At 46.2% G+C, this 25496-nt stretch overlaps 2 protein-coding genes across 2 annotated transcripts in view; one reads left to right on the forward strand and one right to left on the reverse strand.

Annotated features, from left to right (window-relative positions):
• Positions 1 to 22492, forward strand: part of LOC115113305 (serine/threonine-protein phosphatase 2A 56 kDa regulatory subunit delta isoform-like) — a 59460-nt gene extending 36968 nt beyond the window's left edge. The window contains exons 4-17 of the mRNA XM_029640820.2: positions 3544 to 3743; positions 11061 to 11171; positions 11297 to 11389; positions 13551 to 13681; positions 14032 to 14091; positions 14189 to 14297; positions 14418 to 14471; positions 14580 to 14750; positions 15025 to 15152; positions 15538 to 15639; positions 15812 to 15884; positions 17274 to 17312; positions 17439 to 17555; positions 17974 to 22492. Coding sequence (XP_029496680.1) covers positions 3544 to 3743; positions 11061 to 11171; positions 11297 to 11389; positions 13551 to 13681; positions 14032 to 14091; positions 14189 to 14297; positions 14418 to 14471; positions 14580 to 14750; positions 15025 to 15152; positions 15538 to 15639; positions 15812 to 15884; positions 17274 to 17312; positions 17439 to 17555; positions 17974 to 18111 — 1526 coding nt within the window. The 3' untranslated portion in view covers positions 18112 to 22492. The remainder of the gene's footprint in view (positions 1 to 3543; positions 3744 to 11060; positions 11172 to 11296; positions 11390 to 13550; positions 13682 to 14031; positions 14092 to 14188; positions 14298 to 14417; positions 14472 to 14579; positions 14751 to 15024; positions 15153 to 15537; positions 15640 to 15811; positions 15885 to 17273; positions 17313 to 17438; positions 17556 to 17973) is intronic.
• Positions 22373 to 24695, reverse strand: LOC115113306 (male-enhanced antigen 1-like). The gene is made up of 3 exons (XM_029640821.2): positions 24432 to 24695; positions 24191 to 24284; positions 22373 to 24032 (listed from the first exon to the last, which is right to left on the reverse strand). The coding sequence occupies exons 1-3, from the start codon at positions 24693 to 24695 to the stop codon at positions 23869 to 23871; spliced, it is 522 nt and encodes a 173-aa protein (XP_029496681.1). The 3' UTR covers positions 22373 to 23868.
• Positions 24696 to 25496: the final 801 nt, after the last annotated feature.

The following is a 25496-nucleotide window of genomic DNA, read 5'->3' on the forward strand; positions in this document are numbered from 1 at the left end:
CACTAACAATAACGAGGCTATATTCAGGGGGTATCGGGGAGTTAATGTGCGGGGGTACAGGTTAGTCAAGGTAATTTATACATGTAGGTAGGGGTAAAGTGACTATGCATAGATAATTAACAGCGAGTAGCAAGACTGTAAAAATAAAAGGGGGGGTCAATGTAATTTGTCTGGGTGGCCATTTGATTAATTTTTGTAATTAATTTGTTAAGCAGTCTTATAGCTTGGGGGAAGAAGCTGTTAAAGATCCTTTTGGACCTAGACTTGGCACTCCGGTACCACTTGGGGTGCTGTAGCAGAGAGAACATTCTATGACTTGGGTAACTGGAGTCTTTGACAATTTTTGGGGGCCTTCCTCTGACACCGCCTAGTATATAGGTCCTGGATGGCAGGAAGCTTGGCCCATGTGATGTACTGGGCGTACGCACTACCCTCTGTAGCGTCTTACGAGCGGATTGTTGTGGAAGAGAGACTGTATATTCTTCAAACAACAACTTTATTATACGATTTGCAAAAATGGAGCGGTTAACAATCACTCAATGGTGCAGAGTTAAGAGCCCAACGAACAGAGTTGGGTCTCGGCTTTTATAGAAAAAGTACAACCTCTTTCTATACGTGGCAGTTAGCAGATAGTAAAACAGGGGATGTGTCACATGGTACGGTCGCACCCAAACGGCTCTTAGCTGTGCGCCCAGTCTTATGATTAAAGTCACACAAAGACAAGTTTGTATCTGGTTAGAAAAAAAAACATAAGCATATAACAAGAGACAGTTCTCCGAGTAAAAAACAGCTTGTCTAATTTGTCATTTTCCACCACATCTCCTCCCCGTTTCAACCTAAAAGAAAATGACTTCCAAGCATTTTCATCAAACGAGCATTAACATGAGGGAAAAGGGTTAGATTTTCTTACACTTAGTACATTACAATCGTAAATTACCCGTTATCACTATGTGAAGGTTTGACACTCAATGACAAGGGTCACCATGATGGCAATGGCCCTTAACTCAACCTTTTGGAGCACCATTTTACAGAACCTGCGTCGTGGGTATGGCCTATGGACATGCTGCACCATTTGATTCAATGTTTTCACCTCGGCGTTCTGTATTATCATGGTCTTCAACAGACATGTAACCAGGCATAGGAAATAAATGGGGTAAATAGGGTTCTGGGGCGTCTCCTTAAGGGGTCATTAATGGCATGGCGAGAACAGGACTTGGGTTCCCCATTGATTTATTTAGTTATTTTTTGTTACCAACACACCACTACTGCCTTCGACATAAAGCTTTTTTTGATGTAAATGAAAATGTGTCTTTCACGAGGTAGGAGTAATAACATGTTGAACTACTTCAGACATTGGCTCAAATCTAGGTTGTGCCTTTAGATTTTGTGAAAATGAACAACTGACTTCTCAAACCCCAAACCCCGGCCTGGCCTACTTAGTCTGCTTCTCAAGTGTTCCCGGAAGTGTCACGATGTTGCATCTCTGTGTTTAGAAACTCTATGGTCAGATCCCAAATATTACACACACACACACAGACGCAGGTGACAGGACCACCTTTACCAAGGTAACCTCCCACCCTTAAATGGCCAGCTGAACATTTTGTCTCTGATATTTTGATTAAAAGGCTCCGGTCACAAATTTAAATTAAATTGAGCAATATGCCACATTACTTCTAACTAATACATTTCTTGTTTTAGAAACATTACAAAGCATGGTCATCTGTTTTTTTTATGTAATTATGGGGAAGACATGTTTTGTCTGGCCCTGCAGGTGACCACACATGGGGCCACAACCCCTAGTTTGGGAAACGCTGGCCTAAATGGCTAGGGCTGAATTGAAATGTTTCTTACAGAAGAAATACTGTATGAAACACATAAGCATGGTAGCAATTAAAAGTGAGATTATGGGAAAAATGATTAGACCAAAGTTGAAGACACAACTGTTCCCCTGACACAAGGCTTGAATCTAAATATTACACTGTTGATTTTATGTGCATTTTATATTTACTGTACTCTCATTTGTTGATCACGAAATCTGAAAATACCCTGGATACATTCAGTAACATAAGACTATTCCTGGAAAATGTGGGGTAGGTGCAACACAAGAAATGACATGGGTTTGTGTGAGAGGATTAAACTGGTGTACAGTTCATAAGTCATTTCAGTGCACTTTTATGACTCAGAGAAGAGTATTTAACTGTAAAATGCTTCTTTGAGCTCTCCTAGTTGTGCTTTTTTTGGAATTAGAGCAAGCACACTTCTACTTGGGTCAGGTGGGCATCATTTGAAAGCTTGCTCTATTGCCAACATGACTTAGCTAAGTTATAAAATACGATCTTACGGTGTTAGGCTTTCACAAGGCAATTCAGAGAAACGGATCATAATTTTGGTGTGTGTCGGAGTCCTGAGTGTGTTCATGTGCGTGTTCCGCGGAAAACTTTTTTCACAATAGCTAAACGGGCTCATTCTGTTCAAAACAACCCAGGGTATTATACCATGTCATCTTGTAACTGTACATCAAACGTAGTGATCATAACTGTTGACACAGTATATGACATGAGTTTCATGATATGGAAATGTGAAGGGCAACTTCTTGTCGCGTGCGGTTCTCAAGTTCAGAACGTCTGTCAGTCAAAACCCTTGAAGCTCAGAGCCTGAGCTCGAACTTCATTTATAGCATGTTACTGTACAGCCACCGCATTCCAATTTAGGCGCTTATCAGTGCCCAAATCTGCAATTTGTTAAGTGTGAAGGGCTACCATTATGCAACAACACACTAGTCACACACTCTCTAGGTCACGTGTCTGACTTATTCTACGGAGGGCCGAGTGTCTGCGGGTTTTCGCTCCTCCCTTGTACTCGATTGATGAATTAAGGTCACTCCTTAGTAAGGAACTCCCCTCACCTGGTTGTCTAGGTCTTAATTGAAAGGAAAAAAACAAAAAGACAGCAGACACTACGCCCTCCATGGGATGAATTTGACATCCCTGCTCTAGATGGACTGACCCACCCATAGGCCTGTGTGTGAGGAGGAGTCTGAATTCCTCCCTGGTACAGTGTGAGGCCCTCTGCGTGAGTGGACACGTGTCCTGTCTCTCAGGTCCGTGAAGGGGCTGAAAACCACAGGAGACCTTGATGTTCATTGTCCAGGAGAAGGGGGGTGTATGACTCTGACACTTTATCCTCAATGAACATGAACAAAAGGATGGGATCACAAAATGACAGACCAAGTGTATAATGTTTTCTGAAGGTTAAGAATCACTAGCTAGCCCAGGGCTCCCCAACCCCATTCCTGGAGCGCTACCCTCCTGTAGGTTTTCGGTCCAACCCCAGTTGTGACTAACCTGAATTAGCTTATCAACCAGCTAATTATTAGAATCAGGTGTGCTAAATTAGGGTTGGAGCGAAAACCTACACAACGGTAGCTCTCGAGGAACAGGGTTGGAGAGCCCTGATCGAGCCTAACCCCCAGACATGCAGCATACCATTGATCTAACCCCCTGCTTTCTCTCTCTCTCTCTCTCTCTTTCTTCTCATCCTCAGATGCACCTCTTATCGACCGGGAAGAGCTGTTTGTGCAGAAGCTGCGCCAGTGCTGCGTACTCTTTGACTTTGTCACGGACCCCCTAAGCGACCTGAAGTACAAGGAGGTGAAGCGTGCCGGTCTGAATGAGATGGTGGAGTACATCACGCACAACCGCGAAGTGGTCACCGAGTCCATCTATCCCGAGGGTGTCATCATGGTAAGAGGAGAACACACACACAAACTCTAGTGAACATGCATGCAGTCGCACCACAGTCACAAGAGTATTCGGAAAGTATTCAAACCCCTTGGCATTTTCCACATTTTGTTATGTTACAGCCTTATTCTAAAAACAGATTTTTTAAAAATTGACTACATGCAATCCAGGATAATGACAAACCCAAAACTCTCAAGCTCTGTCAGGTTGGATGGGGAGGGTTGCTGCACAACTATTTTCAGGTCTGTCCAGAGATGTTTGATCGGGTTCAAGTCCGGGCTCTGTCTGGGCCACTCAAGAACATTCAGAGACTTGTACTGAAGCCACTCCTACGCTGTCTTGGCTGTGTGCTTAGGGTTGTTGTCCTGTTGGAAGGTGAACCTGATCTGCAGAGAAGAATATGAGAACTTCCCAAATACAGGTGTGCCAAGCTTGTAGCGTCACACCCGAGAAGACGGCAGGGTAGCCTAGTGCTTAGAGCGTTGGACTAGTAACCGGAAGGTTGCAAGTTCAAAACCCCGAGCTGACAAGGTACAAATCTGTCGTTCTGCCCCTGAACAGGCAGTTAACCCACTGTTTCTAGGCCGTCATTGAAAATAAGAATTGACTTGCCTAGTTGAATAAAGGTAAAATAATCAAATAAAATAAAAAAGACTCTAGGCTGTAACGGTGCTTCAACGAAGTACTGAGTAAAGAGTCTTAATACTTATGTACATGTGATATTTCAGTTTTTTTACATTTTGTATTAATTAGCAAAAATGTCTAAAAACCTGTTTTCGCTTTGTCATTATGGGGTATTGTGTGTAAATTGATGAGGGGAAAACATGTATTTAATCCATTATAAATAAGGCTGTACCGTAACAAAATGTGGGGAAGGGGTCTGAATACTTTCCAAATACACTGTATTCTCTTGACACAATGTGGAAGGGCCAACATTTGAATTACATGTGGGTGTAAACATGCTGTCACCTCACCATGCTACATCCTGACTCTAATGACTTCTGCCTGGCCTCGCTCAGGATTCCACCCAGCACAGTGGGGGGAGAGAATCAACATCAAACCCTTGAGGAGCTTCCAAAGTCCATTATTTATTTTGGTGATGAGTCAGATCGAGCCAAATCCCTCCGGAAGCCTTTAAACCCGGCATCTCTCCCTCTCTCCTCCCCTCTGAGTTAACCCTACCCTATCTCCTGCCTCCTGGGGTATTCTCCCTCTCTCCTGCCTCCTGGGGTATTCTCCCTCTCTCCTGCCTCCTGGAGTATTCTCCCTCTCTCCTGCCTCCTGGAGTATTCTCCTCTCTCCTGCCTCCTGGAGTATTCTCCTCTCCTGCCTCCTGGGGTATTCTCCCTCTCTCTTGCCTCCTGGGGTATTCTCCCTCTCTCCTGCCTCCTGGAGTATTCTCCTCTCTCCTGCCTCCTGGGGTATTCTCCTCTCTCTTGCCTCCTGGGGTATTCTCCCTCTCTCTGCCTCCTGGAGTATTCTCCTCTCTCCTGCCTCCTGGGGTATTCTCCTCTCTCCTGCCTCCTGGGGTATTCTCCCTCTCTCCTGCCTCCTGGGGTATTCTCCCTCTCTCTTGCCTCCTGGAGTATTCTCCTCTCTCCTGCCTCCTGGGGTATTCTCCCTCTCTCTTGCCTCCTGGAGTATTCTCCCTCTCTCCTGCCTCCTGGAGTATTCTCCTCTCTCTTGCCTCCTGGGTATTCTCCTCTCTCTGCCTCCTGGAGTATTCTCCTCTCTCCTGCCTCCTGGGGTATTCTCCTCTCTCCTGCCTCCTGGAGTATTCTCCTCTCTCCTGCCTCCTGGGGTATTCTCCCTCTCTCTTGCCTCCTGGGGTATTCTCCCTCTCTCCTGCCTCCTGGGGTATTCTCCCTCTCTCCTGCCCCCTGGGGTATTCTCCCTCTCTCTTGCCTCCTGAGGTATTCTCCCTCTCTCCTGCCTCCTGGAGTATTCTCCTCTCTCCTGCCTCCTGGGGTATTCTCCTGCCTCCTGGGGTATTCTCCCTCTCTCTTGCCTCCTGGAGTATTCTCCTCTCTCCTGCCTCCTGGGTTATTCTCCCTCTCTTGCCTCCTGGAGTATTCTCCCTCTCTACTGCCTCCTGGAGTATTCTCCTCTCTCCTGCCTCCTGGGGTATTCTCCTCTCTCCTGCCTCCTGGGGTATTCTCCCTCTCTCTTGCCTCCTGGAGTATTCTCCTCTCTCCTGCCTCCTGGAGTATTCTCCCTCTCTCTTGCCTCCTGGGGTATTCTCCCTCTCTCTTGCCTCCTGGGGTATTCTCCCTCTCCCCTGCCTCCTGGGGTATTCTCCCTCTCCCCTGCCTCCTGGGGTATTCTCCCTCTCTCCTGCCTCCTGGGGTATTCTTTCCTCTCTCCTGCCTCCTGGGGTATTCTCCCTCTCTCCTGCCTCCTGGGGTATTCTCCTTCTCTCCTGCCTCCTGGGGTATTCTCCCTCTCCCTGCCTCCTGGGGTATTCTCCTCTCTCCTGCCTCCTGGGGTATTCTCCTACCTCCTGCCTCCTGGGGTATTCTCCCTCTCTCTGCCTCCTGGGTTATTCTCCTCTCTCCTGCCTCCTGGGGTATTCTCCTCTCTCCTGCCTCCTGGGGTATTCTCCTTCTCTCCTGCCTCCTGGGTTATTCTCCCTCTCTCCTGCCTCCTGGAGTATTCTCCCTCTCCTGCCTCCTGGGGTATTCTCCCCTCTCCTGCCTCCTGGAGTATTCTTTCCTGCCTCCTGGGGTATTCTCCCTCTCTCCTGCCTCCTGGGGTATTCTTTCCTACCTCCTGCCTCCTGGAGTATTCTCCTCTCCTGCCTCCTGGGGTATTCTCCTTCTCTCCTGCCTCCTGGGGTATTCTCCCCTCTCTCCTGCCTCCTGGGGTATTCTCCCTCTCTCCTGCCCCCTGGGGTATTCTCCCTCTCTCCTGCCTCCTGAGGTATTCTCCCTCTCTCCTGCCTCCTTGGGTATTCTCCTCTCTCCTGCCTCCTGGGGTATTCTCCTCTCCCTGCCTCCTTGGGTATTCTCCCTCTCTCTGCCTCCTGGGTATTCTCCCTCTCTCCTGCCTCCTGGGGTATTCTCCCTCTCTCTGCCTCCTGGAGTATTCTCCCTCTCTCCTGCCTCCTGGGGTATTCTCCTCTCTCCTGCCTCCTGGGGTATTCTCCCTCCCTACCTCCTGGGTATTCTCCCTCTCTCCTGCCTCCTGGAGTATTCTCCTCTCTCTTGCCTCCTGGGGTATTCTCCCTCTCTCTTGCCTCCTGGGGTATTCTCCCTCTCTCCTGCCTCCTGGGGTATTCTCCCTCTCCCTTGCCTCCTGGGGTATTCTCCCTCTCTCCTGCCTCCTGGGGTATTCTCCCCCTCTCCTGCCTCCTGGAGTATTCTCCCTCTCCTGCCTCCTGGGGTATTCTCCCCCTCTCCTGCCTCCTGGGTTATTCTTTCCTACCTCCTGCCTCCTGGGGTATTCTCCCTCTCTCCTGCCTCCTGGGGTATTCTCCTTCTCTCCTGCCTCCTAGGGGTATTCTCCCTCTCTCCTGCCCCCTGGGGTATTCTCCTTCTCTCCTGCCTCCTGGGGTATTCTCCTTCTCTCCTGCCTCCTGGGGTATTCTCCCTCTCTCCTGCCTCCTGGGGTATTCTCCCTCTCTCCTGCCTCCTGGGGTATTCTCCCCCTCTCCTGCCTCCTGGAGTATTCTTTCCTACCTCCTGCCTCCTGGGGTATTCTCCCTCTCTCCTGCCTCCTGGGGTATTCTTTCCTCTCTCCTGCCTCCTGGGGTATTCTTTCCTACCTCCTGCCTCCTGGGGTATTCTCCCTCTCTCCTGCCTCCTGGGGTATTCTCCTTCTCTCCTGCCTCCTAGGGGTATTCTCCCTCTCTCCTGCCTCCTGGGGTATTCTCCCTCTCTCCTGCCCCCTGGGGTATTCTCCCTCTCTCCTGCCTCCTTGGGTATTCTCCCTCTCTCCTGCCTCCTTGGGTATTCTCCCTCTCTCCTGCCTCCTTGGGTATTCTCCCTCTCTCCTGCCTCCTTGGGTATTCTCCCTCTCTCCTGCCTCCTGGGGTATTCTCCCTCTCTCCTGCCTCCTGGAGTATTCTCCCTCTCTCCTGCCTCCTGGGGTATTTTCCCCCTCTCCTGCCTCCTGGGGTATTCTTTCCTACCTCCTGGGGTATTCTTTCCTACCTCCTGCCTCCTGGGGTATTCTCCCTCTCTCCTGCCTCCTGGGGTATTCTTTCCTACCTCCTGCCTCCTGGGGTATTCTCCCTCTCTCCTGCCTCCTGGGGTATTCTCCCTCTCTCCTGCCTCCTGGGGTATTCTCCCTCTCTCCTGCCTCCTGGGGTATTCTCCCTCTCTCCTGCCTCCTGGGGTATTCTCCCCCTCTCCTGCCTCCTGGAGTATTCTCCTACCTCCTGCCTCCTGGGGTATTCTCCCTCTCTCCTGCCTCCTGGGGTATTCTTTCCTACCTCCTGCCTCCTGGGGTATTCTCCCTCTCTCCTGCCTCCTGGGGTATTCTCCTTCTCTCCTGCCTCCTAGGGGTATTCTCCCTCTCTCCTGCCTCCTGGGGTATTCTCCCTCTCTCCTGCCCCCTGGGGTATTCTCCCTCTCTCCTGCTTCCTGGGGTATTCTCCCTCTCTCCTGCTTCCTGGGGTATTCTCCCTCTCTCCTGCCTCCTTGGGTATTCTCCCTCTCTCCTGCCTCCTGGGGTATTCTCCCTCTCTCCTGCCTCCTGGGGTATTCTCCCTCTCTCCTGCCTCCTGGGGTATTCTCCCTCTCTCCTGCCTCCTGGAGTATTCTCCCTCTCTCCTGCCTCCTGGAGTATTTTCCCCCTCTCCTGCCTCCTGGGGTATTCTTTCCTACCTCCTGGGGTATTCTTTCCTACCTCCTGCCTCCTGGGGTATTCTCCCTCTCCTGCCTCCTGGGGTATTCTCCCTCTCTCCTACGTCCTGGGGTATTCTCCCTCTCTCCTGCCTCCTGGGGTATTCTCCCTCTCTCCTGCCTCCTGGGGTATTCTCCCTCTCTCCTGCCTCCTGGGGTATTCTCCCTCTCTCCTGCCTCCTGGGGTATTCTCCTTCTCTCCTGCCTCCTGGGGTTTTCTCCCTCTCTCCTGCCCCCTGGGGTATTCTCCCTCTCTCCTGCCTCCTGGGGTATTCTTCCTATCTCCTGCCTCCTGGGGTATTCTCCTTCTCTCCTTCCTCCTGGGCTATTCTCCCTCTCTCCTTCCTCCTGGGCTATTCTCCCTCTCTCCTGCCTCCTGGGCTATTCTCCCTCTCTCCTGCCTCCTGGGGTATTATCCCTCTCTCCTCCCTACTTAGGTATTTTCTACATCCCTCCTTCCCCTTGTAGTTCTCTCCTCCCCTCAATCAGTCAATCAAATGCATTTATAAAGCCATTTTTGCATCTGCAGATGTCACAAAGTGCCATACAGAAACCCAGCCTAAAACCCCAAACAGCAAGCAATGCAGATGTTGAAGCACGGTGGCTAGGAAAAACTCCCTAGTAAGGCCGGAAGCTAGGAAGAAACCTAGAGAGGAACCAGGCTATGAGTGGTGGCCAGTCCTCTTCTGGCTGTGCCGGGTGGAGATGACAATACATGGTCAAGATGTTCAACATTCATAGATGATCAGCAGGGTCAAATAATAATAATCACACTTACTACCAGGAAACAAGACCGAGTATAGCCCACAACGATCTCCCCCACGGCACGAACCTGAGGGGGGGCGCCAACCCGGACAGGAAGATCACGTCAGTGACTCAACCCACTCAAGTGACGCACCCCTCCTAGGGACGGCATGGAAGGGCACCAGTAATCCAGTGACTCAGCCTCTGTAATAGGGTTAGAGGCAGAGAATCCCAGTGGAGAGAGGGGAACCGGCCAGGCAGAGACAGCAAGGGCAGTTTGTCACTCCAGTGCCTTTCCGTTCACCTTCACAACCCTGGGCCAGACTACACTCAATCATAGGACCTACTGAAGAGATGAGTCTTCAATAAAGACTTAAAGGTCGAGACCAAGTCTGCACCTCTCACATGGATAGGCAGACCATTCCATAGAAATGGAGCTCTATAGGAGAAAGCCCTGCCTCCAGCTGTTTGCTTAGAAATTCTAGGGACATTGAGGCCTGCGTCTTGTGACCGTAGCGTATGTGTAGGTATGTACGGCAGGACCAAATTGGGAAGATAGGTAGGAGCAAGCCCATGTAATGCTTTGTAGCTTAGCAATAAAACATTGAAATCATCCGTAGCCTTAACAGGAAGCCAGAGGCTAGCACTGGAGTAATATGATCAATTTTTTGGTTCTAGTCAAGAATCAAGCAGCTGTGTTTAGCACAAACTGAAGTTTATTTAGTGCTTTATCCAGTTAGCCTGGATAGTAGAGCATTGCAGTAGTCTAATCTAGAAGTGACAAAAGCATGGATGAATTTTCCTGCATAATTTTTTGGACAAAGTTTCAGATTTTTGCAATGTTACGTAGATGGAAAAATGCTGTCCTTGAATCAGTCTTGATATGTTCGTCAAAAGAGAGATCAGGGTCCAGAGTTACGCCGAGGTCCTTCACGGTTTCGTTTGAGACGACTGTACAACCATCAAGATGAATTGTCAGATCCAACACGATATCTCTTTTTTTCTTGGGACCTAGAACTAGCCTCTCTGTTTTCTCCCAGTTTAAAAGTAAAACATTTGCCGCCACCCACTTCCTTATGTCTGAAACACAGGCTTCCAGGGAGGGCACAGCCTGCTGCCTGGCCTGCACCCTATCTCATTGTGGAGCTAGAGGAGTTAGAGCCCTGTCTACCTCTGAGGCCCTCTCTCCCTCTCCACTTGTGACACATTTTTGCGCTGTGCTCAACGAGTAATAAGTGTGCGCTGGGGGGTGATCAATTATCCACCACCTTCTCCCTTTCATCTTGCTGCTGTCGTCTCTCCCTCTCTCTCCCGTTGTGAGCATTCTGTAACGATGCTGAGGTGCGTCTCTGGAGCTATGTAGCCATGCAGGCTATTTCCAGCATCTCTCTTTCCTCAGTGCCAGAGGGGATCTGTGCGGTGGCAGCCTCAGGCCCCGACAGGAACTAGGTGCTGGGGAAGCGTTGCTTTATGTCAGCTGCAGCTCTCCCAGTGGCCGTGTTAGCAGGGCTAACCTAAACGGCTTTTACCAGGGCCCACTTGGGTCCTCTCTCGACACCACCCGTTTGTCAAATGATTTGTGCTCTGATCTAGTGAATGTCATTCCTTTTGTGTGGTACAAGACTATCGGATGGATTGTGCTGTGTTTTCCTAAATGTGCAAATCGGAGGATAGCTTTAGCGTTGTTGATTTGTTGCCATGTTGACTGACACCTCTCCTCTGCCTTGTTCAGTTTTCAATCAACCTGTTCAGGACCCTGCCACCATCCTCCAACCCCACGGGGGCTGAGTTTGACCCAGAAGAGGACGAGCCCACACTGGAGGCTGCTTGGCCACACCTACAGGTGACGTTTTTTTTTATTTCTCTTCTTGAATTTGGAATTTTAAGACTAGAAAAAAGCTATTTCCATGCAGTATTGTCCGCCTTAAATCACACCAACGTTTGTCCTCTTTTGCTTCTTCTCTCCAGCTGGTGTATGAATTCTTCTTACGATTCCTGGAGTCCCCCGATTTCCAGCCTAATGTCGCCAAAAAATACATTGACCAAAAGTTTGTATTGTCTGTAAGTATCCCTCTGGTTACAACACAAACTGTGCTCCCTGTAACTGCTGAGCTGTTGAAATATCTAACCCTTTACACTCTTGGGACTTGACCTATATGGATGGGGCTAAATTGAAATGTTTTTTACAAAATCAATATGAAATGCATATGCATGGTAACAATTGAAATGGAACAGTTTGGAGATGATGGGGAAATTATTAGACCAAAGTTGAGAACACAACAGGGAATCCAAACATTACACTGTTGATTTTATGTGCATTTTACATTTACTGCACTTACTGAAAATATTCTGGATACATTCAGTAATATAAGACTATTCCTAGGAAATGTTGGGTAGGTGCAACATAAGACAAAATAATGACACGGCTTTGAGTGAGAGGACTAACTGGTGTCTCCAAGTGGCCACACACACCTCTCCAAACTGCACAGTTCCTAAGCAATTTCAATGCACTTTTATGACTTAAAGAAGAGTCTTCAACTATAAGGTGTTTTTTTTGGGGCTCTCCTAGCGATGCCTTTGAGGAACTAAAGCAAGCACACTTATATTGTTTTGTTTGGAACACAACCTTGCATCCCTGCCGTCACACAATTACTGTTGTTGTTTACGTAATCCAAAACACGACAATCTGGGTCAGGTGGGCATCGTTTAAAAGCTTGTTCTGTTGCCAACATGACTAGATCTTACAGTGTCAGGCTTTCAAAAGACAATTCAGAGAAACAGATTGCAATTTTGGTGCGAATAGAAGCAAAAGTCATGAGTGCATTCAGGTGTGTGTTCTGCGGCAAATTTTCCTCACCATAGACAAACGGGCTCATTCTGTTCAGAGTTACTCAGGGTATGACGCCATGTCATCTTGTAAACTGTACGTCAAGCATGATGATCAAAAACGTTACGACATGAGATTTATGGTATGGAAATGTGAATTGCATTTGGCTTGCTTGTATGACATCAAAGCGCTATTTCTTGTAATCTTCACTGTCTCCTCTTAATGTACAGCATTTCCCTCACTCCGACAATGAAAGATTTGCAAAAGTTGTCCAATTTCACGGGAGGGAACTACTTGTCGCGCGCTGCGCTCAGGTTCAGAACGGCTGTCAGTCAAAACACACACCGCGCTGTGACGCGCAGAGCCTGAGCTCTGACGTCATTTCCAGCATGTTACTGTACAGCCACTGCGTTCCAATTTAGGCACTTATCAGTGCCTAAATCTGCCACTACTTGGCAATATGCATACAATCCTAGCGCCCAGGCAGTCAGCAATGATGCTGTTTACGTGTGTGTATGAAATCAAATCACATTTTAGTGGTCACACATATTTAGCAGATGTTATTGCGGGTGTGGCGAAAGGCTTGTAGCGAAAGGCTAGCTCCAACAGTGCAGTAGTATTTATAACGATACATAAATGTATAAATATTAGGACGAGCAATGTCGGAGTGGCATTGACTAAAATACAGAACAATATAATACAGCATACACATATGAAATGAGTAAAGTAGTATGTAAACATTTATTATAGTGACTAGTGTTCCATTTATTAAAGTTACCAGTGATTCTATGTATATAGGGCAGCAGCCTCAAAGGTGCAGGGTTGAGGAACCGGGTGGTAGCCATCTAGTGATGTGTGTATGCGTGTTTACTCATACCCTGGCCAGCTTCCGTCTCCCTCCCACACAGTAGCGAGACATGAGAGCTGAGAGGGAATTAGCAGGGGTCACTCTTCTCCATCTGACCACATGATGCTTCCCATCCACCGCTGCTGGGAGTGAATATTAATAATGACTTTAGTCAGCCTAATCACTGTGAGTGCTGGCCTGAGCTCCAGACACGCATCGCTTTGCATTATGTTATGGGGAAACCCAGCCGCTATGACATCTCATAGAAATCGAGTTTTGTTTTCACCGCACCACCTGATACTGTGTGCCACGTTGTCTTGAACACTTCAGCGTGTTGGTCAATGAAAGTCGTGTGTGTTTTGTCTGGTGATGAGTATTTTCGAACTTTGCCTGATTTTCCAAGTATTTTTACTCCTACAATTGCAAGCATCCCATTTGTATCTTTTGTATTGAATTGCGGTGCTAGTTTCTCGAATATGCATTGATGTTTGACACATTAGATGTCTGATCATGCCAACCCCCCCCCCCCCCCCCATTCCTCCCCACAGCTACTGGAGCTGTTTGACAGTGAAGACCCCAGGGAGCGGGACTTCCTGAAGACCATCCTCCACAGGATCTACGGCAAGTTCCTGGGTCTTCGGGCCTACATCCGCAGACAGATCAACAACATATTCTACAGGTGAGAGAGATGGATTTTTATACCCCCTTCCACACCAGGTAAGTCGGTCTATAGAAATAGAATTACAGGCACACTCCATGTGGCTGGCGGTCCACCTGACACAGGACGTTGACTTGTTTGGGGGGGTGGGATGCCTGTTTTTAGTTACTCTATTTCTATGTGTCTGTCTCGCCATTGAAATCTATTCAGAGTTCGAGAGAGTCTGTCAGTTCTTGTGGAGAATAGATCCTGTAACTGCAACACAGAAGACCTGCAAGGTTGTCGAATGTTGAAGTTGCATGTAGAAAATGTGTCAGTATATCTGTTGTCTGTGCCCTTTTAGTTGACCTTGGCCTGCTCTCATATTGCAGGTTTATATATGAAACCGAGCATCACAATGGAATCGCCGAGCTCTTAGAGATCTTAGGAAGGTGAGTGCACGGTGTACTATCCCGTCAACACATCTCTTTTACAATTAAAAAAAGAAGATGAATCTAAAACAAGTCTCCCCTTGTCCCTCGTCCCCAGCATAATCAACGGCTTTGCCCTGCCATTGAAAGAGGAGCACAAGATGTTCTTGATTCGAGTGCTGTTGCCGCTTCACAAAGTGAAGTCACTCAGCGTCTACCACCCACAGGTACCATAGTGCCCTGACAGGCCCCCTCCCTTACACAGTGTGAGGGTCAGACATGACCCTCCTATATCAGCTCCTGCTGAAATGCTCTCACTCGCACAACTTGTTCATCTCTCTCCACAGCTGGCGTATTGCGTCGTGCAGTTCTTGGAAAAGGACAGTAGTCTAACTGAACCAGTGAGTTTGGCATGTCTTCAACTGGGGATTGTCAGCCAAAGGTTCTTAGCTGGGTAATATATGGTTTTATACAGAGTTAATGTTGTGTAAATGATTTGACCCCCCCAGGTGATCATGGGCTTGCTGAAGTTCTGGCCTAAGACCCACAGCCCCAAAGAGGTGATGTTCCTCAACGAGCTGGAGGAGATCCTGGACGTCATCGAGCCGTCTGAGTTCGTCAAGGTCATGGAGCCGCTGTTCAGACAGCTGGCCAAGTGTGTTTCCAGTCCACACTTCCAGGTACACTACGCCTGCCTCATGCTCACTCACACTGCTGTGTTTACTCATTCAGCTTCACTGGCCCAAACATAACAAAATATGGCATTGCCTTCACGAAGGAAAAAATAACATCATGCCAATTGAAAGTCATTTGTCTTAGAATCATGTGCGATATTCTGTCGTGGACAGAGTGAACAAGCACAGGAACTAAACCGTATCCACAATGGAAGAAGACTGCCTTGGTAGATTACAAGGGGCGTATTGTCTGATGGCCTCCTTTTTTTGGGTGCTCAAGGTGGCAGAGAGGGCGCTGTACTACTGGAACAACGAGTACATCATGAGTCTGATCAGTGACAACGCTGCCAAGATCCTCCCCATCATGTTCCCTGCTCTCTACAAGAACTCCAAGAGCCACTGGAACAAGTATGACCCCTGCATCCAAGTCCATTTAAAAGATCAATGCTCCTGCTAAACTGATGTGCCTCCAAAACAAGCCTGGCAACTATTTGTCATAGCTGGGTTCGCATTTTGAGAGAAGAAATCAATTCATTGTTGTAAGGGAAGAACACATCATGCGCTTTGTGCAGAAATATTTTTCTCCCCTAAAAAAAAAATGGGATACATTTACATTTAAGTCATTTAGCAGACGCTCTTATCCAGAGCGACTTACAAATTGGATACTGGATCCTTTTGAATATAATCCAGAAAACAATTGATGTCCAGCACTCGCTGAAAAAGGCATTTCAATGATTCATTGTATGTTAACCTGCACATATTGCAGTGTGTTAAATGCCCTTCCTATGTCTAGGACAATCCATGGGCTGATCTACAACGCCCTGAAGCTCTTCATGGAGATGAACCAGAAGCTGTTTGATGACTGCACCCAGCAGTACAAGGCTGAGAAACAGAAGTGAGTCCACTGGGCTCCGAGATCTGCATGGTCCTCTATTAAATCAGCCACTTCTCTTCTTCTTCATGTAGAACTATTGATCCTCTCCCTCAAAGCACAGTAAAATGCCAAGCCAGCTAATTTCCTGGTTGGCTCCAACTCAAAGTTGTTTTTGTTGCTGATGTGTTTTCAGAGAGAAGTACAAGCTGAAGGAGCGTGAGGAGGTCTGGCACAAGATCGAGGAGCTGGCCAAGCATAACCCTCAGGTGATCCCTACTGCAGGATGCCAAAAAACACCACAACCCCATCCCTGTGCATTATGGAACATTCACATCACACTGTTCCAGGGAGTAGGCTCAGGAAACGAGACTGTGCTATTTATTTCCACATTAGACATTTGTAGATGGACACTGCGTAATAGTTTTTTTTTTAAGTGTGTTGTATGTAGTATCAAATTAATGGTCCCTAGTAACACGCTTCCTGTCTCATTATTCTCCAAATGCATTCCATAATATCACTGTCGCCAGGAGCAACCGAAAGGGAGAAAAAACTCCAGTCCTCAGTAATTATGTTGCTATGGTTGTGTGTGAAATTGTATGTACAGTAAGAGGTAGAGGGGATTTTTGAGGGGGTTTTAAACAGGGTTATGCTTGAATTAATTTGACTTCATAAAGTCCTTTTGTTCCAGACACATCTAATTATCACCATTGATCGACTCTCGTGACTGATTCCCAGCTCCAAGAGCTCAGGAACAAAGAGCTGAAGATTTAATTAAGAGGAATTGTGCTTTAGTGAATGTAGCCTAGATATGTGTGTGTGTGTGTGTCGGTAGCTATGTTTCCATTAACATTTTAGAAAGTTTGCATAGAAAATAGATGCCACAATTGCCGGCAACGGTGTGTTTCCATTTAACTGTCTTGTGTTTATTAAAAACAGCTGGATGTAATGACGTCACAACAACAACAACATCTGCAAAAACCCAGATTGTCAAATATAAAATGATTGTTGAAGTGTTTCTATTATCCATTTAGGTAATGAATCAATTGTCAACAGCCCGTATGCCCTCCCACCTCTCTGTTTCATGTCACGTAGTCCACAAAAGCCAGCACGGATAGAAAGCAAGAATTGACTAATATTTGCCATATTGTAATGGTTCTAATGTGCCAGCGTATGGCATCGGTCCGTGGCATGGTGAGACTTGCACTACTGTACATCTGATATAATTAAATGGTGAAATGTGCATCCTGCCAACCAGAAAAGCAAGGCAAAGCAATTTGGGCATTCTTGAAAGTCAGGACAATCGTTGTCCTGCATAGAAACATCATTTTTAGAGTTGAAATGTAGATTTAGAAAGCAGTAGGCGTTTAGAAAATACATGTGGAGTGGGGTTTTATAGTCACGTACTGACGTGCCCTGCGTCCCTTCAAAAATGATTCAGCAATCATCGTTTAAAGAAGAAAGTTTGACAAAAGAAAAAAACGGATAGAACATTTCTCCGATAGCAGCTGTTTGCATTACACGTCTTACACGTCGCAATGTTTCTTTGTTGTTGCGACATTGCGTTTGTCAAATTAAACCTGGGTCAATGGAAACCTGCCTAGTGTCTGACTGAGAGAGAGCAAATATCTGTCTTTTAACCTATGCTTTATCTGCAGGTTAGCAAACTCCGACCTGGTCTCCACCCACAAGAAGAGGTCTGCTTCTTTTCTTACTGAATTCAATGGGCTGTCTGATGTTGATCTTGGTACATTCGTGGGTGTGTTTCACAGTCGGTATCCAGACCAGATCCAACTCATTTGTTTCTATCTGTAATTTTCCAGTACATGATGTACAATGAGAGTCCGGGAGGGGTGCCCTTGTACTCCATGGAGACGGAGACGCCCACTGCTGAGGACATTCAGCTGCTGAAGAAGACTGTCGAGACAGAGGCCACACAGGTACAACTACCAGCACACATCGAGGTACACCACTCTCTACATATGCCCACCTGCAGGCTTTTTCCCCAGCCTAGTAACTTACTAATCAATTGATCGTCAAGGCCTAAATTTGTTGAATCACAGGTATGTACTCGCACCCCCCGTAGCCACATACAGTACACCCTGCAGGCTGTTGTCCCAGCCTAGTATTAATACACCTACCAGCCAATCAATGAATCAAGAAAAATCAACACTTTTCTTTCACATGTTCATTTCTTTTTGTCTTTCTACGTTTTTTAAAGTTGTAAACTAATTCTTCAACTCATGTCAGTTTCAGAATTCACCAGTCCCCGTCTGTCCATTTGAAAAGTTTCATTGCTGTGTTGGATATGGCCCTGAACTAACAGTCTCACTTTGCTCTACGTATATTCTTCCATAGGGGATGAAGGACATCAAGAAAGACAAGGTGTTGATGCGGCGGAAGTCGGAGCTGCCGCAGGACGTGTACACTATAAAAGCCCTGGAGCAACACAAGCGAGCAGAGGAGTATCTGACGGCCAACGAGGAGGCCCTCTGACCAGGGAGCAGTGGCACCCTCCATGCCTAACTCCCCTCCTGTCCGTCTCTCATCCAAACAGTCGCCTACTGTACACCTGATAGCCCCCTCTTCGCCTCTGCTTCTCCTCCCCCTCCACCCCTCAATCTCTGCCGGAGATCCCCATCTGCAGAAAACCAAGGCCATCAGAGTTAGACAAGAACACACACTCCTATACGCACACATAAGAACATACACACAGACGTACAAATTGTTCCAACTTCCAAATACTCACATATACTTGACTACAGTGGGCTGATTGTTAGGTTGCACGAGGACAACCATTATACAACAGGAGTATTAAGTGTAAGCATCCGTGAAGCATGTTTCTTTGTTTTGTTTCTGTTTCCTTTCGGATTGGTTTTGGTTGTCCTCATGTTCCTCCCTCCTACTGTGATCTGCTGTGCTGAAAGGGAACGACCAAAGCATTACCTATAGAGGGCAGTCGAGTGAGTGGCGGTCCCGCTAGCTTGTCTGGAGTGAGGAGGTGTGGGTTATCTGATTGGTGGAAAATAGGGCCATGCTCTAGTCTAGCTGGATGTCCAGTGGAAGTAGTGATTCTGCTCTGTTAAAAAAAAAACTAAAAAAAACTGTCAGTTCATGTCCAGGCAGCCTAGTACATTTTGGGGAAGCCAAGTCTGGGACACAAAGCTTACAAGGCAAAGCAATGACATGAGAGGACTAGGAATCAAGATGGCTGCCTTTATCTTAATTTAATTCATGTATGTCAGTCTCTTCCATGAAACCAGTTTTTCTCACTCTTTAGTTGTAGCTTCATGAAGTCACCGCTTTGCATCCTTAAATCATGGCCTTACAGCATCTGTTGAATTACATTCTCCCTGTTTATTAGTCGTAAGCTAATAGCATGATTGTAAGCCTAGATAATTGGTGTATGCAGGGCAGTCAGTCCGGGTCTCAATTTACTGTTGAGTGTTAGAATAGTAGAATACACAAGGTGGAATTGAGATATTTGGTTGTGTATCAGCAGTTAAAATTTAAAAAAAAAAAAAAAACATTATTTCACCTTTATTTAACCAGGTAGGCAAGTTGAGAACAAGTTCTCATTTACAATTGCGACCTGGCCAAGATAAAGCAAAGCAGTTCGACAGATACAACGACACAGAGTTACACATGGAGTAAAACAAACATACAGTAAATAATACAGTATAAACAAGTCTATATACAATGTGAGCAAATGAGGTGAGAAGGGAGGTAAAGGCAAAAAAGGCCATGGTGGCAAAGTAAATACAATATAGCAAGTAAAACACTGGAATGGTAGTTTTGCAATGTAAGAATGTGCAAAGTAGAAATGAAAATAATGGGGTGCAAAGGAGCAAAATAAATAAATTAATTAAATACAGTTGGGAAAGAGGTAGTTGTTTGGGCTAAATGATAGGTGGGCTATGTACAGGTGCAGTAATCTGTGAGCTGCTCTGACAGTTGGTGCTTAAAGCTAGTGAGGGAGATAAGTGTTTTCAGTTTCAGAGATTTTTGTAGTTCGTTCCAGTCATTGGCAGCAGAGAACTGGAAGGAGAGGCGGCCAAAGAAAGAATTGGTTTTGGGGGTGACTAGAGAGATATACCTGCTGGAGCGTGTGCTACAGGTGGGAGATACTATGGTGACCAGCGAGCTGAGATAAGGGGGGACTTTACCTAGCAGGGTCTTGTAGATGACATGGAGCCAGTGGGTTTGGCGACGAGTATGAAGCGAGGGCCAGCCAACGAGAGCGTACAGGTCGCAATGGTGGGTAGTATATGGGGGCTTTGGTGACAAAACGGATTGCACTGTGATAGACTGCATCCAATTTGTTGAGTAGGGTATTGGAGGCTATTTTGTAAATGACATCGCCAAAGTCGAGTATTGGTAGGATGGTCAGTTTTACAAGGATATGTTTGGCAGCATGAGTGAAGGATGCTTTGTTGCGAAATAGGAAGCCAATTCTAGATTTAACTTTGGATTGGAGATGTTTGATATGGGTCTGGAAGGAGAGTTTACAGTCTAACCAGACACCTAAGTATTTGTCGTTGTCCACGTATTCTATGTCAGAGCCGTCCAGAGTAGTGATGTTGGACAGGCGGGTAGGTGCAGGTAGCGATCGGTAACTATAGATATCATATTAACATGGCATAAGTCATGGCAACATGTGTAGAATTGCAGGAAATTAGCTGTAAAACTGCACATTTCTCTCTTGCCCCATGGCAAAAAGAGTGAAATGACTTATAAAATATTTTTGCCCGCGAGGTGCCCCCCCACCCCCTACCAATATCTCGCCTAGTTCCCCCAAAAGGCGTGAGAAAGCAATCACAATCATCTGCTTGATCTAAGAAGTGGTTTTTGTTTTGGTCGGTTTTTGAGACTTGTTCACAGAACTGATGAGGCTTTTCATATGTTAATTCCTAGCCGGCCGGTCCACTATAAAGCACTTGAAGATACAGAATAAGTTTTGAACAAATGTCTAAACTTGTAATAGAGCTCCTGTTGAAAAAATGTTTATTGTATTTTTATAACTAGAGGTGTAGCTCAAAAACAAAATCATGTCGCTGTGTCAAAAAGAAACCTCAGAAACCAATTCAGTTAAATCAAATCAAACTGTATTTGCCACATGCGCCGAATACAACAAGTGTAGACTTTACCGTGAAATGCTGAATACAACAAGTGTAGACTTTACCATGAAATGCTAACTTACAAGCTTTTAACAAACAGTGCAGTTCAAGAAGAAGACCATATTTACCAAGTAGGCTAAAATCTAAATGAACACAATAAGAAAAAGATAGGATGTCAGGGTAATATTGTCCTCAAGTTGTTGCTCTTTAGGAAAGGCAACCATAAGCTGCTGCAGTGTCCGTCCATCCTTTTCTCAGTTTTCTTAAAGATAACCTTCTCACTCTGCTCTGTCCAGACTCTGACTGTCATGATTGTTATACATCCATTCCTTCCTTCATAATTATATTTGTGTTTATTAATGTTTCTGGCCCAATGGGTAACATCTCCTCTGCCTCTTTAGTTATTCCTCTGTAGCCATCTTCTGGCCTTTCTATCTTATGCGTTTGTGGATTTATGAAAATGCACCTCTGTTGAGGTCGCCTCATTGCGGAAAGGAAAACAGTTTTTTCGGTTCAAGTGTAGGGAATCTCTACAAAATATCATATTCCCCTTTCTCCTCTAAACCGGCTTGATTCAATAGGTCTCTTTCCTAACCTAAGCAATATTTTTAGTTGAAACAAACTCATGCACTTGAATGGTGTATGGAAGTGCGCAAAACAATCCTCCTCATAGGACTATCTACAGATAAAAAAATATAGAATTGCTTTACTAGCCCATATGGGAAAAAGGAAAGGCTGTGGTTACTGTTGCAAATGTGTACTGTATATTGTAATGTATATTGCTGAGGGGTGCACCCCTACCACCCCCTTGTCCTGTAGGTTAATCCCACTCACCCCCCTTACTACTCCTCCCTCCTTTTTGTTTCTGGTTTGTTTTCTTCCACTTGCTGCGTGAGGTCATTTCTTTGTCGTATGGTCTCGTCTATTGAGTTGTCTGTCAATCACACCCAACAGTGGGGAATTACTCACTCCTAAGGCTGCTGGGCAAAGTGAGTCGTCATCGCACACATACTTAGAGGCTGGCTGCCAAAGAGTTCCCTCCCTCAACATGACCTTACAGTCATAACGTTAGAGCAGTCTAAATCCGAGCTGCATTTTATATCATCTGAGTTGGATTCCTAACATGTTTATCCTGACACATAAAAATACAGTAGCGATAACCTCTACATTCTCCCTCGGTGGAACAAAAATCTCATCAGCTCAGATTGGATTTACCAAGTCTTGTCTGCACCGAAGACCTATGCTCTAAATTGTCTTCTGGTGAGGTTTGAAAATGTTACCTGTGCATGAGACATTTGTAATTATAAACAGTATATCAATAAGTCGCAATATAGTTTTAAATATTAATTCTTAATAGAAATAATGTATTACTGTTCTCTCACCTGACTGAGCAAGGCACATGCATTCCTATTGGCCATGCTTCCAGAAAGTAGCTGTTGAGACATTCCAGACTACAAGAGATAGGTAGCATTGTACCAGGGCACTACAATGCCATGGCTGGGTGGTGACTGATGACATGAAATGGCTCAGTTTGTCCAGCAGCCACACACAAACTGAAGAGGACTTTTTTTTTTAAACAAAGGGTCTCTCTCCACCCCACCCCCACCAGGTCTGACACTAATCTTAAGCTGCTTTCCAGGTCATATGTACATATGTTTTACTTTAATTATGTAGAGCATTACATAGTATGAAAGTCATATTTTGTACAGATGTTCATGTATGTACAGAACAAAATAAAGTAAAAAAATAGTGGACATCCATTGAGTTTGGGAATCTGTTATCCTCACAAACAATATCCATCATTGATTGAACTAGCTAATGACCCTATGCAGAATTCATGGTACAAGAAAGACTGAAATTTCCATTGTTAATTTATGCCCATATACTCACTGGCCAGTTTATTAGGTACACCCATCTAGTACCGGTCGGAGTCCCGTTTCTCTCCAGAACAGCCTAAATTATTCTGGGGGTGGATTCTGAGTTGGAAAAGTACCACAGGGATGTTGGTCCATGCTAACACTATAGCAACATGCCAACATGCCATTGCTACAGATTGGACGGCGGCACACCACCGGCCTTTACCATTGACACCAGGCAGGATAGGTCCATGGTCTCATGCTTACGCCAAATCCTGACTGCTATTAGCATGGGGAACCAGGTTTTGTCAGAGCAGGCAATATTCTACCAATCACCAATTGTCCAGTAATGGTGATCACATGCCAACTGGAGCCACCTCTTGTTTTTAGCTGATATGAGTGGAACCCGGTGCGGTCGTCTGCTGCAATAGCCCATCAGTGACAACTCGTTGATCCTTGTGTGTTCCGAGATGTTTTCGCTGACTGGATGTTTTTGTTTGTCGCTCCATTCTCAGGAAGCCCTAAACACTTATGCGTGAAAAGCCCATGAAGGCTGCAGTTTGAGATACTGGAACTGACGATCATACCACGCTCTAAGTCGCTTAGGTCACTCGTTTTGCCCATTCTAACATTTAATCGAACAGTAACTGAAGGCCTGCTTTATATAGCAAGCCACATGACTCACTGTCTGTAGAAACTATCAATTTTCGTGAATGGGTGGTGTACCTAATAAACCGGACAGCTTATATATTACATTCAACAAAAACTGATTTAATAGTATTATAATATGGTAATCACAACCAATAGAAAGTATCACATTAAAAACAAACAAAGGTGATCGGATGTTGGAAAGGGTGGTTGGAATGTCTCAGGAAGCATATGGGGGGTATAATAGTGCTTCTGTACTCACGGCCAAACTGTCATTGAGCCTCATACGTACTCCAGTACACTGATTCAAGTTCCTCCTGAGCAGAAACGGTAAGAGTTTGCCTGATCTGAGAGACAAAATATACTATACTCATTCGAACTCCTTCACAAACCCTACAAATGACCTTAAGCAGCAAGTTAGGTGTAGTAGGTACCAAGAGCCTCCTTTGAAAAACAAATATTCATCAGAAATATCATTAATGAGAATTGGACGTAGAGGAGTTCAATCTCTTGAGAATTGAGACACCTAACACCTGCTCAGAGAGGACCTCAGTGCAGACTCCCCTGGGGTAAATGTGTTGGTGAAATGCAGGACAGAGTTAAAGAGACTGAGGGAAGGAGGCAATTCAGTCTTATTTGTGCTCTAGCCTCAGGCCTTCTGAGCTTTGGCGAGTCTGGAGCGTCTGCTGGACCATGTCCTTCCACTGGTCGTCCGAGATCTCCTGAGCCCAGGCCGGGATGGCCAGAGAGGGCAGGGCCACTGCTGCCATGGTCCTCTTCACCAGCTCCACGTGGTCTGAAGGAAGGGATGGACATCAGTACAAGGCACTACATTCAGAGAGCATTTGATTGAAACATCATGATTCTAAGAGCTATGGTCAATCCTAAGGCATTATGAGTATCCCCCTGTATGTAGGGGTACTATGGATGAACTAAGCAAGGCTGCGTCCTCACCTTCATCCATGGGGATGGAGGCTGCGCTGCTGTGTGCTCCTGAGTCTTCATCACTATCTGGGGGAGGGGGCTGGGGAAGATGCAAGCCCATCAACTGTGGGGAAGTCAATCAAGTTTGATAAATGTCTTGACAAGCAACATGACAGCTAACATTTCACTGACTTGTCTTTATAGAGATGATAAACACATGACACTGATTGAAAAACTAAACTGATCATATTCAGAATATAGAGTTCGATACCTCTATTCTCTCCTGGACTTCTTGCAGTTGCTCTGCAACTGGGGGCATATCCTCAGGATGGTCCCCTGGTGCAGCATTTAGTCCATCAGGGTCCTGGTTTAGTGGCTGGTAATAGTAACCTCCATTATCATCCTCCTCCTCTCCACTCCACTCCCCGCCCACCTCAGGGACCCCAGCGTCCGACGGCCGCTCCTGGCCTAGCTCCTCCTCAGAGTTCGGTAAGATTCTCTCAGGACCCATCTCGAACGCAATCTCCACTTCCATCCATGTAGGCCGGACTCAGGCACAAGCCCTGGATGTGGTGGGGTAGAGAGCGTCATTGTGACACTGCACAGCAGTGATATACAGTACTCAATCCGGACCTGAGGCTATTGACTCGAAGGGAATCATGCACGAGCATGGATACAGATACTAATCTAAGTTATCTGTCAATTCATCTCCATCTACCTGCTGTTATCGAATAGCTAAGTAAAATTGATTTAGCTCGACTGCAAGCTAAAGACGATAGCTTTTATTAGACGTCATAAGCTAACCGGCTAGCTAGCTCATATAGGATGACAGACAGACTGGCCGATGAGGGACACACCACATGCAGGTGAGATTATTATAAACCCCCATTTCACTAACCTTTGAAAGTTAGATTTTTCTCAATGTTTTGGGCCACCAGCCAGCTACTGTTGTGGTTCCTGTTCCCGTATGTCAATGAAACGGAAATCGAGGCGGATTTGAAGTCATCGCGTTTTGATGCCAGGGTTCCGGTTGGGAAGTACGCCATCCCATGTACCCATAGGAGACTGGCGGTACTGCAGTTTAACTGACGCCGAGCCCAGAAAGACAATTCTAATTGACGTCTCCATTTGGGAATTTTGAAAATGTTCTTCTCAAAACGACACTTTCGTTATCACCGTTATACCAAAAATATCAATAGAACGTTTCCATGAGCTGTCTTAGATGTTTATTTTTTTTCCCCCAGGCACTCACAGCCGAAGTTAACATTGTCTAGTCATCCTGTGACCTTGGCTGCGTTTCAAACTCATAAAAGACACACCCTCGTTTTATGGACAG

Source organism: Oncorhynchus nerka, linkage group LG28 (assembly GCF_034236695.1).
Source record: "Oncorhynchus nerka isolate Pitt River linkage group LG28, Oner_Uvic_2.0, whole genome shotgun sequence".
Classification (NCBI taxonomy): domain Eukaryota; kingdom Metazoa; phylum Chordata; class Actinopteri; order Salmoniformes; family Salmonidae; genus Oncorhynchus; species Oncorhynchus nerka.

Coding starts and splice junctions, on each gene's coding strand:
- LOC115113306 (XM_029640821.2), bottom strand. CDS start 24,695: ATGGAAGTGGAGATTGCGTTCGAGATGGGTCCTGAGAGAATCTTACCG. Junction 24,285..24,431: donor AAGTCCAGGAGAGAATAGAG/GTATCGAACTCT, acceptor ACTTCCCCACAG/TTGATGGGCTTGCATCTTCC. Junction 24,033..24,190: donor CTCCATCCCCATGGATGAAG/GTGAGGACGCAG, acceptor CCCTTCCTTCAG/ACCACGTGGAGCTGGTGAAG.